General features: G+C 53.1%; 2 protein-coding genes across 11 annotated transcripts; one reads left to right on the top strand and one right to left on the bottom strand.

Moving 5' to 3' along the window:
- Positions 1-4,264: 4,264 nt before the first annotated feature.
- Positions 4,265-8,535, bottom strand: CDIPT (CDP-diacylglycerol--inositol 3-phosphatidyltransferase). 3 transcript variants are annotated; one of them, XM_045460531.1, is made up of 6 exons: positions 8,018-8,535; positions 7,789-7,923; positions 6,918-7,071; positions 6,125-6,206; positions 5,479-5,560; positions 4,265-5,332 (listed from the first exon to the last, which is right to left on the bottom strand). In XM_045460531.1, exons 1-6 carry the CDS (start codon positions 8,058-8,060, stop codon positions 5,187-5,189), a joined length of 642 nt encoding a protein of 213 aa, XP_045316487.1. In that variant the 5' UTR covers positions 8,061-8,535; the 3' UTR covers positions 4,265-5,186. The 3 variants fall into 3 exon arrangements, with proteins under 3 accessions (XP_045316487.1, XP_045316488.1, XP_045316489.1); XM_045460532.1 differs by having other exon boundaries at positions 7,789-7,838; positions 8,018-8,356; XM_045460533.1 differs by lacking the exon at positions 8,018-8,535 and adding an exon at positions 7,186-7,375 and having other exon boundaries at positions 7,789-7,902.
- Positions 8,536-8,563: 28 nt separating this feature from the next.
- On the top strand, positions 8,564-13,250 carry LOC123588990 (putative protein T-ENOL). 8 transcript variants are annotated; one of them, XM_045460538.1, is made up of 6 exons: positions 8,564-8,675; positions 9,481-9,577; positions 9,880-10,027; positions 10,294-10,324; positions 10,515-10,572; positions 13,053-13,250. In XM_045460538.1, the coding sequence occupies exons 2-6, from the start codon at positions 9,485-9,487 to the stop codon at positions 13,086-13,088; spliced, it is 366 nt and encodes a 121-aa protein (XP_045316494.1). In that variant the 5' UTR covers positions 8,564-8,675; positions 9,481-9,484; the 3' UTR covers positions 13,089-13,250. The 8 variants fall into 8 exon arrangements, 5 of the variants coding, with proteins under 5 accessions (XP_045316494.1, XP_045316491.1, XP_045316495.1 ...); XM_045460539.1 differs by lacking the exon at positions 8,564-8,675 and adding an exon at positions 8,980-9,053; XM_045460536.1 differs by lacking the exon at positions 8,564-8,675 and adding an exon at positions 9,061-9,186.
- The last annotated feature ends 1,447 nt before the right edge of the window (positions 13,251-14,697 follow it).

The raw sequence follows: 14,697 nt of genomic DNA on the forward strand, positions 1-14,697 counted from the left end.
CCGTGAGTTCGAGCCCCGTGTCGGGCTCTGTGCTGACAGCTCAGAGCCTGGAGCCTGCTTTGGATTCTGTGTCTCCCTCTCTCTCTCTGCCTCTCCCCGGCTCATGTTCTCTCTCTCTCTCTCAAAAATAAATTAAAAATAAATAAATAAATGTACGCAGGAAGACGGGCCCGGTACTGATTGTAGGGTGAGGGAGACCAGATATACCCCAGTGACAGGAAAAGGGGCTTCGCTGGAGATAATGTGGAGCTCACATTATCCGGTGTGAGCCGGATGTGAGCCGGATTCTAAGCCAGTCCCTTTGGTACTAAATTTACCCTTGAGAGTCCCTTAAATTGCCCATAAAATACAGAACACTGTGACCTCTGATGAAGTTCAACACAACCTGTTTTCCTCCAGCAGTCGAGCAATTGGCTTTTCTTTGCTTGAATACCGATAAAGTAATTGACTTAAGGACCCTTTGAGTAAGAAAGATCTGTGTCTGGGCGCCTGGGTGGCTCAGTTGGTTGTCTGTCTCGATTTCAGTTCTGGTCATGATCCCAGAGTCATGGGATTGAGCCCAGCACTGGGCTTTGCACTGAGCATGGAGCCTGCTTTAGATTTTCTCGCTCCCTCTGCCCCTCTCCCCTCTCTCTCTCTTTCTAAAAGTTTATTTTATTTATTTATTTATTTTTTCAACATTTATTTATTTTGGGGACAGAGAGAGACAGAGCATGAACGGGGGAGGGGCAGCAAGAGAGGGAGACACAGAATCGGAAACAGGCTCCAGGCTCTGAGCCATCAGCCCAGAGCCTGACGCGGGGCTCGAACTCACGGACCGCGAGATCGTGACCTGGCTGAAGTCGGACGCTTAACCGACTGCGCCACCCAGGCGCCCCTATTTATTTATTTTTTAAGGACATGGTTTATTTTTATTTTAATTTTTTTTCAATATATGAAATTTATTGTCAAATTGGTTTCCTCTAAAAGTTTAAAAAGAAAAATGGAGCACCTGGGGTGGCTCATTTGGTTAAGCTCCCTCCCAACTTCAGGTCATGATGTCGTGGTCTGTGGGTTCAAGCCCACAAGCTTCAGAGCCTGGAGCCTGCTTTGGATTCTGTGTCTCCCTCTCTGCCCCTTCCCCTGCTCGCCCTCAGTCTTTGCCTCTCAAAAATAAATGCTAAAAAGAAAAAAAAAATTTTTTTTAATTTAAAAAGAAAGAAAAATGTGCATCTTTAAACAGTGAAATCACACTCAGCGTGGTAAGATGTTTACCCAGTCTATTTTCTCTTCCTCCTAAGCCCACAACTAATCTCTATTTCCCAACCTCCCTTGCATACAGATGTGGCTGCATGACTGAGTTGTAGCCAATGGAAAGTGAAGGGAAATAGACGTGCCAATTCCCTGGCTTCCCGTAAACGCCATCCTCAGACAATCCTCCGGGCCCACCTCCCCCGCCTAGCTAATGCGAGGGTGGAATGTTCTTGGAAGTCCTGCGTTGAAAATGGCGGCTTCCCTGAGTCTCAGCTTCAGGAGAGCTGCTTCCCAGTCGGGAGCTCCTGATGAGGACTTCACAGGAGTCAGAAATAAACTTCTGTTGTGATTGAGCCACTGTGCATCTTGAGGTTGTTATAGCAGTGAGGCTTACCGGAGGGAAGAACAGATTCACGGTGCCCAGGCCGTGCCCTCCCGGAGGCTTGAGCCAGTTGAGTGGCATGAGCAAATGGAATGTCTTGCATGGTGGTTATTCGTTTATTCTGAAAGCATATGCTTGAAATCCGGAAAGCTCTTACTGCACATATGATGTCTTAGTCCATTCGGGCTGCAAGATACCACAGACTGGGGGGCTTATAAACCACAGTCATGCATTTCTCACAGTTCTGGAGGCTGGAAGTCCAAGATCAAGGCACCACCGGCACGGTCAAGTTCTGGTGAGAATTCTCTTCCTGCTTCTTCCTGCTGGCACCTTTCACTTTGTCCTCACTTGGTGGAAGGGGCAAGAGAGCTCTCTGGGGCCTCTTTTGTGAGATCCCTAATCCCACTCATGAAGGCTCAAGACCTTATCACCTCCTAAGGGCCCCATCTCCAAACGCCATCGCGTCGAGCATTAGGTTTCAACATGAATTTTAGGAGCATACAAACACTTAGCCCATGGTAACATATGGCTCCACCACGTTCCTTAAAATTTTTTTTTCTTAATGTTTTTATTTATTTTTGAGACAGAGAGAGACAGAGCATGAGCAGGGGAGGGGCAGAGAGAGAGGGAGACACAGAATCCGAAGCAGGCTCCAGGCTCCGAGCGGTCAGCACAGAGCCCGATGCGGGGCTCGAACTCACAGACTGCAAGATCATGACCTGAGCCGAATTTGGATGCTCAACCGACTGAGCCACCCAGGCGCTCCTCCACCACGTTCCTTAGATCAAATTCAGCCTAGACTTTCCCCGCTGGCCTCCTCCAGGCCACTCTGCTGGGCTCAGTCCAGCCACTGGACATGGGACCAAAGGCACAGGCTGACCTCCAGGCCCTACCGGGGGAGGGGACTCACGAGTCCTTGATGCTGGGGCCTCAGGCCTCAGGGGTGTATTCTTCTGAGTGGAGACACACTCCCCTGCCCACCTCTCCCTCTTTTTTAGGCCAGGGTTTGCTGGGTTTATGTAAGTTAGAGACTCCTGGTGTTGCTGTAAATGGTTAGGGTCAAAGAGCCAAGGAGGCAGGGCCGGCGGTGGAGGGAGCCATCTTGAGTGCTGAAAGGATGCATCCCTCTGGAGGGGACAGCTGGTTCACGAGGGACAGTGGGCAGACAGTTGGGAATCTGGGAGCAGGCCAGGCAGGGGGACCCCTGAAGCATTGGAATGGCAGCTGAGTAACGTATACTAGCTTCAAGTATAAATCTGTCCCTGCCTAGACAAGTGCCCTCCAAAAGAGGGCACAGGTGACTTACCACAGCCTCATTTGTTTTGGTGGCAGGACCTGGTGAAACAAATAATGGAATTCTGTGCCACCATTAAGCAGACTGCCGACGTGGACGGCTGTGGGCGGTGAACGTTAGGGGTGCAGGCTCTGGAGCCAGGCCAACCAAGATGGACGCCTCTGAGGGCCTCGACCTACTCTCTGGAAAATGGGCACAATAAAAGGCTTGTCGTGCTGTCTAGTACACAGGACGGCGTAGGTGTGGGGCGAAGTGAGGGAACAGACGCACACAAAAAGCACTTGGCACGAGGGTGGCTTGGGAGAGTGGAACAGCACACCCGCAGGATGAGGCTTACGATATGGGAACGTGGAGAATTTACCGAGACAGACATCTGAGCTCTGAGTACCCCTGGTCACCTCTGGGGAGGAGTGGGGGCTTAAGGAGGCAGATTTGGTCACGATTTAGTATCTTTGCCGCACGAATATTTTACCTATTATTTGGAAAGATTTCTCCGGTGGCTCCATGTGGCCCTCAGGACAAAACCCAAATGCCCTATGGGACTCCTCGGGCTGCCCCGCTGGCTTGAGGGCATCTCTTACCCGCCCCCCAGCCCCCAGCCCCCAGCCCCCAGCGCTGAGTGTTCCAGGCACATCGATCTGTTTCCATTTCCCTTTCTGCAACTGCTCAGTGTGCTCTCTGGCCTCTCCAGGCTCCCGACGTCTCAGCTGCGAATCCACCCTCTCTGATACATTAACCCTTCCCGCCCCAATCCCCAGCAGCGGTCTAGACACCCACCGGCTTCAGCCACACCTAAGCGCTCCGGGATGGGACTTCCGGACTTCCTTCTCCTGTCCCCTCCTCCAAGCACCACCAGACTACTTCCCCCCCCCCCCCCCCCCCCGCCCCCGCTCGCCTGTGACCTCCAAGAGGGCTGACCTAATCCCCTGGGCCTAGCACAGGCGTTGAGGCTCAATACCCATCTGCTAACTTTCAGCTCTCCGGGACACAAAGGCCTCCTGGCCAAGCTATTATAAGGATGAAATGAGTGGCATCCGCAACCCCCCAGCACAGGATCTGGCATATGGTAGGCTCAATATAGCCTTAAAAAGCAAGCTGGTGCCAGACAGCAGAGAAAGCTCAAATGGCAGGGGTAGGTAGCTATTAGGGACAGATGCCCAGAACTGTTTTACGAAGGAACAGTGATTCTCAACATTATGGGGAAGAATCGGTCACCTGCAGTGTATTAAACTTGCGGACCTCGGGGCCCATCCCTAGAGATTCCAACTCCAAAGGTCTGGCCCAAGGTCCGGGCAGCTGAATTTTAAAGAAATAATCCACAGGTGATCCAAAGACTGCACTCTTGAGAAACCAACTGATCTGTTCGTGAATATTTATTAAGTGGCTATGATCGGCCAGGTTCAGGTTAATCTTCATGGTGGGGACAGAGGAAGAACAAGAAAAGTCTGTGCCCTCAGGGAGTTTACATTCTGGTGGGGATAGAAAATATGAGGTATACAAATAAATGGAGACAGCCAGTGACAAGGTCATCAAGAAAACTAGGCAGAGACAGGGTACGAGCTTGGGTGGCAGGGAGGGCCTCTGTCTGAGGTCACTGTGGAACGACAGGACAGAGCCAGACAGTAAGCAACTAGGGGAAAGCATCCAGATGAATCTTCTCTTTCCCCAAGCTCCCCTCAACCCAGGCCTTGGTCCAACTGTATCTCAAAGGAAACCAAATCCTGGAGAGTGACGTCCCCCTCCCCCTTTATTACAGAGGTTTGCAGAGCTGGGATAGACCAGACACAGGAGGCTGGGATGGGAAAGGATCTACTCGGCTCCTTCTCTCTTGGCCGTGGGACCGCAGGCTTCCTCTGGCCAGGGGCACAGGCCTGACTCCCTGCCTGTCGAGAAGCCTGGCCCCTACCCCATCTCCCTCATTCAGGTGTCTCTGAAGCCTCAGGCCAAGCCAGACCCCAGAGCTGAGCCAGCAGGTGCGACAACGCCCGGTCCCCAGACAGGTCTCTTGGTGCCCTAGGAGCACTGCCCGCATGGGCGGGGCCTCCTGAGCATCCTTCCTGATTTGAAGTCCAGGTCCTGGGGAATCCTACTGGTGGGACTGGTCCTCAGGATTTCAGAGAACATGGCATCACCAAGGAGGCCGACGCCCTTCCCAGCAGGCCGGACAACACATTAGGAAGACGTGAGCCTGGGACCTCGCGGGAGTGAGAGGGGGAGCCGCGTGGCACAGCGAGACTCCCAGGGCAGGTGGGCAGCCAGGGGCTGGAGGTTCCGGGGTCACTTCTTCCTGGCACGGTCCGCGGCGTCCAGGGCAGCCATGTTGCGGGCGGCTGTGATCAGGTGGACGACACTGATGACAGACTTGAGCACCGCGATAGGGGCAGTGACCCAGAGGCCCACTCGGAAAAGACCCACAGAGCCAACTGCAGAAGGGAACACGGGGAGGATACAAAGAAAATGGGATGCAGGTGAGGGAGAGGCCTGGGAGCTGGCGGCCTTCAGGCCTTCGTCACCCCCGGGGCAGGCCAGGCCCCCCTCCCACGCTCCTGCCCAGCCCCTCGCCTCCTACCTAAAGGTCCCTCGGAGAAATTGAACAGGTAGAGGAGACAGTAGAAGAGCTCGTTTCCAGCACACAGGGTAAACAGAGCGGGCTGCACAAACAGCAGATCGGCTGCTTCAGCGAGGGTAGTGCCGCCCCTCCCCCTGCGAAGGGAGGGGGGGACCAGAACCCTCTGCGGATGGGTAGCCGGGGAAGAACCAGACCCGGGAAATGGGTGTGCAGGGTGGGGCAAGGGTGAGAGGAAAGAGCAATCTCAGCTCTCTCTTTATTGCTTCTCTCTGGAAACATCCTTTCAGACACGACCTCCGCTTCCAGAATAAAGCCCACACTTTATGGCCTAAGACTCCTTGCGCACTGGCTCCACAGGCCAATCTGGCTTCGCTCTCTCCTTCCCTCCGGGGCAGGTTCCCCCTCTCTGGATGCACCTGCCCCTCTGTGGGTGCACCGGGCCTCCAGCCCACCTGCTGCCTGCACAAGTCCTCCTCACCAATCCTGCCCTCCCCTTCGTGCCTCAGCTTACAGGCCTCCCCTGCCCCCTCCGGAGAAAACTCTGGGTCGGTTCCTCCCTCCCGACCCCTAAGGTAGGACTAGGGCTGGGCCCCCCCGCAGGAGCTGGGGGAGCTGAGGGAATAAGGGAGGGGCAGGAAATGCTCACCCTGGAGGTGTAGTAGATGCGAAGCACGGGATTTCCAGACAGGTCGATCATCTTGTGACTCTCACTGCCTCGGACCACAGAACTTGGGGAGAAAGCAAGGGGAGTCCATGAGCACTCCTGATCACTAACGCCCATCTAATCCTCCTATCCACCCTCACGACGTAGGTGCTGGGATCGTCCCTGCCGTACAGAGGAAGTGGGGCACAGCTGAGGACCACGGTCTTGCCTGAAGCCACACAATTACCTCGTTGGTAATTACCTAGCAGAGTCAGGATTTGAAGGCTGTTTCAAAAGCCCCCAGCTGTTATCTATTTGGAATTCTGGGACCATCCGGTCTGAAGAGTTTTAGGGATTGTTTAATTCTTTTTTTTATTTAAAAAAAATTTTTTTTTCAATGTTTATTTATTTTTGGGACAGAGAGAGACAGAGCATGAACGGGGGAGGGGCAGAGAGAGAGGGAGACACAGAATCGGAAACAGGCTCCAGGCTCTGAGCCATCAGCCCAGAGCCCGACGCGGGGCTCGAACTCACGGACCGCGAGATCGTGACCTGGCTGAAGTCGGACGCTTAACCGACTGCGCCACCCAGGCGCCCCAGGGATTGCTTAATTCAACTGTGAACAGGACCAAGAGCTGACCGACAGAGGATTTGCCCAGGGTCTTTCAACAAAGGAGAGCTGAAAGGGACACCTCCCAGGAAGCCGGAAGCCGTCCCAAACACCCTCCCAGACAGCCTCCCCACCTCCCCACTCTAGTTTCTTCTTCAGCTGGCCGGCACCCCCAGAATCGCAGACCTGTGGAGGTGCAGCCAGTGGCTGGCCACATCCAAGCTCATGCTGAGCTGGAAGAGAAGGGTGGCCCGTGGGTACAGCAGGGCCAGGTTGACCAGCAGACACATGGTGGAGCAGCGGTCCGTCAGCATGTCCAGCATGGCCCCAAACCGGGTCCCTGAAAAACGGGGGCTGTTAGGTGGGAAGGGGCCATCAGGGGCAGGGACCAGGTTTGCTGTGTCTTTCTGATGCAGAGTCTAAAAGAAGCCTGAAAATGTCACCACCTACTTGCCTGGGGAGGAAAACAGGCCGCTGCTATCCGTGCGGTGTGAGGTCAATGGACAAGGGTCACCATGCAGGAAATGCAGAGACACAGGAGCGCGTAGCAGGGCCTGAGAAGGCTAGGTCTATAACTCATCAATCCCAGAATCAATGGTCCGGGACTCAAGACAAGCAGACTTAAAGTCTTAGGGGAAGTCTTGCTGGTGGGTTTGGAGAATAGAATAAAAAAAATCAACCCTCCAGAAACCATCCGTCTTCCCTCTCCAGTCTCCCTCTAAACATGCCTTCTGGAACCCCTATTCCTTGTGCCTGGCACACAGGAGACCCCCCCCCAGCAAACACCTGTCGAGTGGATTTTTATTCAGAGAGACCTTCAGCACTGCCACTGCCACCTCGTCTTGCTTACCCCACACCCTATCAGTGAGTTCTTCTTCAGAGCCCGCTAAAATCCCTTCGGTTACAAAACCAGGCCATTCTGTTCTGCCTTCTAGAGATGGGAATGACGGAGTCCTCTGGTTCCGAGTACCCGCCCGCCCTAAGGTCCTCAGGAAGCAGGAAAAGGGGACCGAGGGTTGTCGGGCCCCAAGGCTGGTTGGAAGGAGGTGTCAGTCACCTTGATTAAGGGCTCGAGCAGCGTGTCCATCGAAAGCGTCCAGAAGTCCACTGAGCAAGTAGAAGGAGGAGGCCGTGAGGGGGCAACAGGGCATGAAGTAGAAAGAAACGATGGCAAAGACAATCCGGGCATAACCTTGGGATGGACGGGGGCAGAGAGGGTGGAATCAGAGACCCCGCCCGAGGCCCCTCGCCCTCCCGTCCGGCCCGGAGCCGCGGGCAGCACTCACCGATGAGGTTAGGCACAAACAGGAAGATATTTTCGCCTGGCATCGCGGCGACCCCCTTGCAGCCCCGGGCCCGATCTGGAGGTGGCAACTGAGTCCCAGCCCCGCCGCGCGGCCTCACCCTCCGGCCCGGCGCATCGGCAGCGCCAAGAGCGCGCAGCTCCCCGCTGTCCCCGCCCGGCCCCAGGTGTTAGAGCTCGCAGCCCGCCGGAGCACCGGCCGGCCCAGATGTGCGTCGGGCGCCGGGGCGCGCACACGCCGCCCTCCCCCGGGGGCAGGCCCTCGCGCCTCCAGCGGCCGCCCTCGCCACCCCAGCTGAGCCCCACCGGGCAAAATTGGAAGAAAAAAGAAAAAAGAAAAAAGAAAAAAAAAAAAAAAAAAAAAAGCTTAAAAATGGCTGCGGCCCCTTTAAGACCTGCCCGCTTCCTCTTCCTTTTCCTCCCTCCGCCCCTTTCCATGGGCGCGTACCAAAACGCAGAGGGAGGAGGGGGGCAAGGAACCCATGACGCCGAGGAGGGAACCGAGAAGGAGAGGTCAAAAGAAAAGGAGGCCCAGAGGAACTGCTTCTACTCTTCTCTCTCCGGAGGGTATAGCTTCCTGGAGACGAAGACACGGAGAAAATATTCCGCCCTCCTAGACCTACGCGTCCCTGAGATACAAGGTTATTTAGTACAGCCCACATGGTTTCTTCCCCGCCCCTGTCTCGCCCTTGCTCTCGCAGGCTCCAGGGAGCGAGAGAATGGCTAGAGAGGTTGGAAGGCGGCCGAGGGCGGGGTTGTTTCTTGCTTGCCCCTAGTGGTAGGAGGACTGGGTCCCAGGCACCACCTGTGATCTTCCAAAGTTTTTCAGACTTCTGATGCTGGGCCCAGCATCCCCAAGGAGGGACCCAGAAGGAGGTGGAATGGAGACCAGAGGAGCGAACGCGACATGCTGGGAAAATGCTCCCCCTCCCCGGCCCCCGCCTTTGGTTCTAGAATCCCTAATATCCTGGCAACCGGGCTGCAGAACGTCCGCAGACACCAAGGGTTTTATAGCGACGGTAGCCGCACCACCCCGGTCCCCCCCTCTTTCCAACCTTCCTCCCCAGCGCCTACTCCCCGTCCCCTGAGACCTAAATAGAAGCTCCTTAGCCCTCTCCGTTTACCTCTTCCTGAGACTTCAACTCCTGCCAGGTCTGGGCCGGCAAGCCAGCTGCCTTGATTTGGGAAGGGCCTTAGGTGGAAGGAAGGAGAGTGTCCCTGGGAGAAGTGGGGGTGGGGAGAGGATTGTTGTGAGCGTCCCTATTCCACTCCCTCCCCCCAGGAAGATTTAAGGTAAGGATTTCCCCCACCCAGGGAGAGAACTGAGACAGCAGGATGGTTCACCTAAAGGCCTTATTTAAATCTGGCCCCGAGGAATGCTGGTGGGATGGGTCTGGGGGAAGTGGGTTGGTTTCTCAGCCTAACACAGGCTCCACCTGTTCCCAGGAGGATGGCGTCCACACCTACCAGGAATTTGGAGGAAAAGGGCAGCAGGATGTCCCAAGCTGCAACCTTCTTGGGTGGAGGTCCAGTGAGCATGGGGGTGAGATGGAGTGGAGAGCTCCTAGGCCAGGGGTTAGAGTCTCCAGCCTTGAGAGGCTAGCTTCAACCCTGAGCCCATAGCCCCCAGCACTAGGCCCTCAGGTCCTCAAAGAAACTACCCCCCCCCCCAAAAAAAAAAACCACAACGCCCCCCTACTCCCAGGGCCGCCTTTGTCAAATCTCAAGACTCAGCCCTCCAGTACCAGACTCCTTACACCCAGAGCCCCAGCCTGGGAGCCCCCAGACCCAGGACTCCCATGTGGGGACTCCTAGGCTGAGTCTCTCTGATTTCCCCTTTTGCAGGTTTCATTATCCCGTTCTGAGGAATTCCTGACCCAGATCAGCACAGAACTTACTGATGAGGCCTTGTTTACCGCTGGCTACGGCACGAACCCTGTACCCACCAAGGATAAACAGACCCAAGACCGAGGGACTCAGATATCCAAACACGGTGACCCCACCTCCAGGACCGCTGTGTCCAGAGACCCCACCATACCCCTAGTTCCAATCCCTGACCCCTCCCAACCACAAGCTGAGCTCTCCAGCAATCTCATGTCTCACAGCCCTCCCTGGGACTGCTTAGTGCTTCCCCGCACAACTCACCGGGTACCCACTCCCCACTGCTGGCCAGGAATCACCTCAGCCCCTTCCTTTCTAGCCTCATCTCTTTCTGGCTAGAGGGGTAGGAAATTCTCTGACTGGGGCTTCTACTTCTAGTGTTCTTCCAGACCCGAGGCACCGACACCCGGTGAGTAAATCTTCAATGGAGATGCCCTTTGTCCTGGGAAAAGGATAAGGAGCCTGGAGGGGAGAGAGGGAGGGTTTGACAACATCCTGGCGGGGCAGGGCGATTTTTAAACCGGGAAGTCCGATTCTCTTCTGGTCTGATCCTCAAATTCAGACTTCTCAGCCCTCCCCTTTCCGTCCGCCATCTCTAGTTCTGACAGAAACCGTACCCGCACCAAGACCCACCTCCTGCCGTCCCCTCGTGACAAGGTTTGTACCGAGTCCATGAATGACAACGCCATTCAGTATTAACCGAACGTGTGGAGTTCACAGGCTATGCGAGTCCCCGTTTCAGGAGTTTGGGACCCAGAAACGAATGATACGGTCTCTGCCCCTGAAGAGTTCACGGTGTCATGTGGGACCGGTCAAGTAGATGGTCAGTTACAGCATAATATGTATAAGAGCCCTGTAATAGAAGTAATAGAAGTGTAATAGAAGTGGAAACAGTGAGAAGAGCCCTTATCCCAGCCGCAGTTGGAACAGCAAGGAAAGGAATCATGGGACTTCCTGGAGGGGGTGACACCGAAAGAAAGAATCTTCTAGGGAAAAAAAAAAAAAATGGATTGGTCAGTGTATTCCAAGTGGTAGGGCTTGCATGAGCGAAGACACAAAGGTGAATCTCACTAGAGTGCATGGGAGTGTATGGATGCTTAGGGCAGGGGAGAGGGTGGGACCAGAGGCAGTTTAACTGCGGGAGGACTCAGGCAGGCTAGCCAGGGACTACTCAGAGACCTTATGTGTGCTTATTAAGATCAGAAGTCACTGAAGAGATTTGAGCAAGAGAGGCTGCAATTTTAGATCAGTCACTCTGGTGGTCAGTGGGGAGAATGACCTGGAAAGGGAAGACCGGAGGTGGAGGCCAGTTAGGAATTGTGCCAAGAGACTGAGTCGGTGATGATTAGGTCTCAAATTGTCACAGTGATAGTATAGATGAGAAGAGGAGCAGATATGAGAAATAAAGACCAGGAAGACTGAGTTTGGTAATTGATTAGAAATGATAGGGGAACAAATAAAAGAGGAAATCAGATGACCCCTCCCTTCCCCCAGGTTTCTGACTTAGGTAACAAGTCTGATGACCTCATGCTTCTGCTCCGAACTCCACACTAGTTCCCCATTTCGGAGTAAAAGCCCTAGCCCATCATAGCTTATAAGGCCCTACATGATCTCTCTCCTTCCCCTTGTTCGCCCCTGTTCCAGTCATGCCAGCCTTCTCACTCTTCTTGGAGTATGGCAGCCATGCTCCCGCCTTTGGACAGATCCCACTCCATGTGGAAATGTAGTGTAGATAGTTGGAAATACGGCTTCAAAACTCACTGGAGACATCTGGGCTGGTGACAGAAATTGGATTTCGGAGGGAGTTGGCAGTTGAAGGATGTGTGGTTGCCCCCAGAGGTGGGGGTTATGCAGAGTAAGAAAAAAGAGGACCCTGAGGGCAGAGCCCTGAAGAGTGTCTCTGTGTAAGGAGTTGATGGAGGAGGAGATGGGGGTCATGAAAAGGAACTGACAGCAAATGTTTATTGAGTGTCTTGTTCGTGCCCGGTCCACCAGGTCTGAGGGATAGTCATTTCTCCAGGGCTGCTGCTTCAAATGTTCATGACTAAGACCAGAAGCACAAGAGAGCTGAGAACAATCCACTGTTCTTATCCTCAGGGAGCTGGCTTCCTAGTGCCTTTGGGACACTTGAGGTCTCCCAATTGGGCTTTGGTGTTAGAAGCAGCTTGAAGTAGCAGAAAAACCCTGGGTTGATCTGGTGTCAACCTGATAGTTAGCTTAGATAGGAAGCAAGTTGCTTTCTTCCTCCCCATGTGTCAAATGGGAGCCTTGGACAAGATGCTCTGTAAGGGCCCTACCTGCCCATACAGTGGTTTCCTGCTTCTTCCCAAATGGCACTTGATTGAGAATTTCATCCTGAGCCAATACCCTCTCATCCCCCCGGGCAGCACTCCATGGTCCCAACGGATTTTTTCCTTCCTCAAGAAAGAACGTGGAAGCCTACAGACCTTTGAATTGCCCCTTGAAATATAGGTCATTGTAGGTGATCGAAATGTTGAGTGGGGGGATGGGTGAGTGGATGGAGAGGGTAGGCAAATGGATGAATGGATAAATGGTTAGGTAAATTCACTGAATGTTCATTGGGCACTTTCTATGTGCCAGCAGTGCTGTAGGGGCTGGAGGCTAGAAGTGAGCAAGATAGAGTCCCTGCTTTTGAGAAGTTTAAATGGGGGTGGAGTGATTAGGTGGAAGAGAGGTGAGTGAGTGGATGGATGAATGAGGGATAGGTGGATGGGCAGACAGATGAGCAGAAAGATTGATGAAGAATGATGGGTTGATATGTGGATAAATACGTGGATGGATGGTTGGATGGATGGATGGATGGTGGGTGGGTGGGTGGATAGATGGATGGACGGTGGGTGGATGGATGTATGGACGGTGGGTGGATGGATGGATGGATGGATGAGTGGGTAAATAGGGAATAGTGGATGCATAAATAGGTGAGTGGGGTATATGGGTTAGATGGATAGGTGAAGGATAGAAGGATAAGAAGACATGAGCCTTGGGTCCAAAGAATCAGAAGGCTCTTTTGCTTTTCTAGAGAGCTCTGCCTAGCAGCTTAACATCTGGAGGATGACCCCAACCCTCTTTGGTGCTGCTCTTGGCCTCTCAAGTCCTCCCCTGTTCTGTCCTTCTAGAACGTGCATCAGAGCTCCTCTTTCACGAGTCATTAACACTTCACTTTGCTGGGACTTCTGGTCATGAGCAACATACCCCTGGAAGCTTCCTAGGTGTTCAGGAACCATCACACACCTCTCCCCCTCAACTGGCAAGAACATCACCAGAAATCAAAGGCTTTAATAAAAAGACAGAGGTCCTTCCCTCCTCCCAACCCAGGTCATGCTCTGGAGTGACTTCTCTGGGGTGGGGATATGAGAGGGTGGCCCTATCTCCCCCTTCCTTCCTTCCTTCCTTCCTTCCTTCCTTCCTTTCCTCCCCCCTCCTCCTGCTCCTTTTTGTTTTGCCAGATGTGTGGGCATATTGGTGGACAGGAATATTCCATATTATTGGAATGGCTTTAATACAGGCAGTCAACAAACTGTTATCAGTCAACCTGTTGGCAGAGATGAGTTCATGGATCCAAACCAGCCTCCTAGCCAAACTCCAACAGCTTAAGGTCTAGGCCTCTGGCATCTGAGAAGATACACCCTTGCTTCTGGCATCTGAGGAGCTTCTCTGCCACTAATGGCAGTGCTGAGGCCTCCCCTCCAAGCTCTGGGGCCTCGTGCCTAGGGGAACAGGTCACACTCATTATAGCTAGCTTTGTAGAGTTTGCATTTAAATCTGAGTGGCGGGGGGGGGGGGGGGGGGGTTGGGGTGCGCCTGGGTGGCCCAGTTGGTGAAGCATCTGACTCTTGGTTTCAGCTCAGGTCATGGTCTCACGGTTTCATGAGATGGAGCCCTATGTCAGGCTCTGCACTGCCAGCGTGGAGTCTGCTTGAGATTCTCTCTCTCTCTCTCTCTCTCTCTCTCTCTCTCTCTGCCCCTCTCCCACTCGTGCTGTCTCTGTATCTCTAAATAAAAACATAAATAAATAAATAAACAAATAAATAAATAAAAACTTAAAAAAAATAAATCTGGTCCGGCCACTTACTGGAGCCTCATGAGGAAGTCCATTCACATCTCTGAGCCTCAGTTTTCTTGTGAGAAAAATGGGAATAATTGTCCCTGTCTCACAGGGTCCTCGTAGGGGTTAAAAACATAATGCATAGAAAGTGCTTAGCACAATGCCTGGCACAGAATAAACGCCCAGAAATGCAGGCTGTTATTATTAGTAAGGTCAGCTTGCATCATGTTCTCCTAAATTCAACCTCCTTTTGAGTATTTCAGTGTCCTTTCGAGTGTCCTAAGAGTGTTTAATTATATTTAAATATAAAAATCTGAATTAAGTGAAATTCAATGAATTCGGAGACTCTTTAGACAAATGGGCTACAAATTCCTTATAATGTTCAAAAGTGGATATGCCAGAAAAGGAAGCCCACAGGGTAAAAAACAAGCTCATTCTTTGTGAAATGCTACAAATTTGACCCTTCCTTAGTAGACGTGTAACAGCAGATTAGGGGACGAAAGAATGGTATACTTGGATGGATACAAAAGTTCTCAAAAGAAGCTTGCATTTTAGGTACACTGGTTATGAAACAAATGGAAAGCTGTTTGCCTCCTGCCTACTGTCCGCCATCTCCTGACTAGGTGCTTCTATACGAGCCTAGAAGCACCAAGCCCTGGCAGAGAGACAGCTGAGGCCCGGAGGGGGTTCAGCTTCCACAGAGGGTGAGACGAAAG

Source organism: Leopardus geoffroyi, chromosome E3, assembly GCF_018350155.1.
Source record: "Leopardus geoffroyi isolate Oge1 chromosome E3, O.geoffroyi_Oge1_pat1.0, whole genome shotgun sequence".
NCBI classification, from domain to species: Eukaryota; Metazoa; Chordata; class Mammalia; order Carnivora; family Felidae; genus Leopardus; species Leopardus geoffroyi.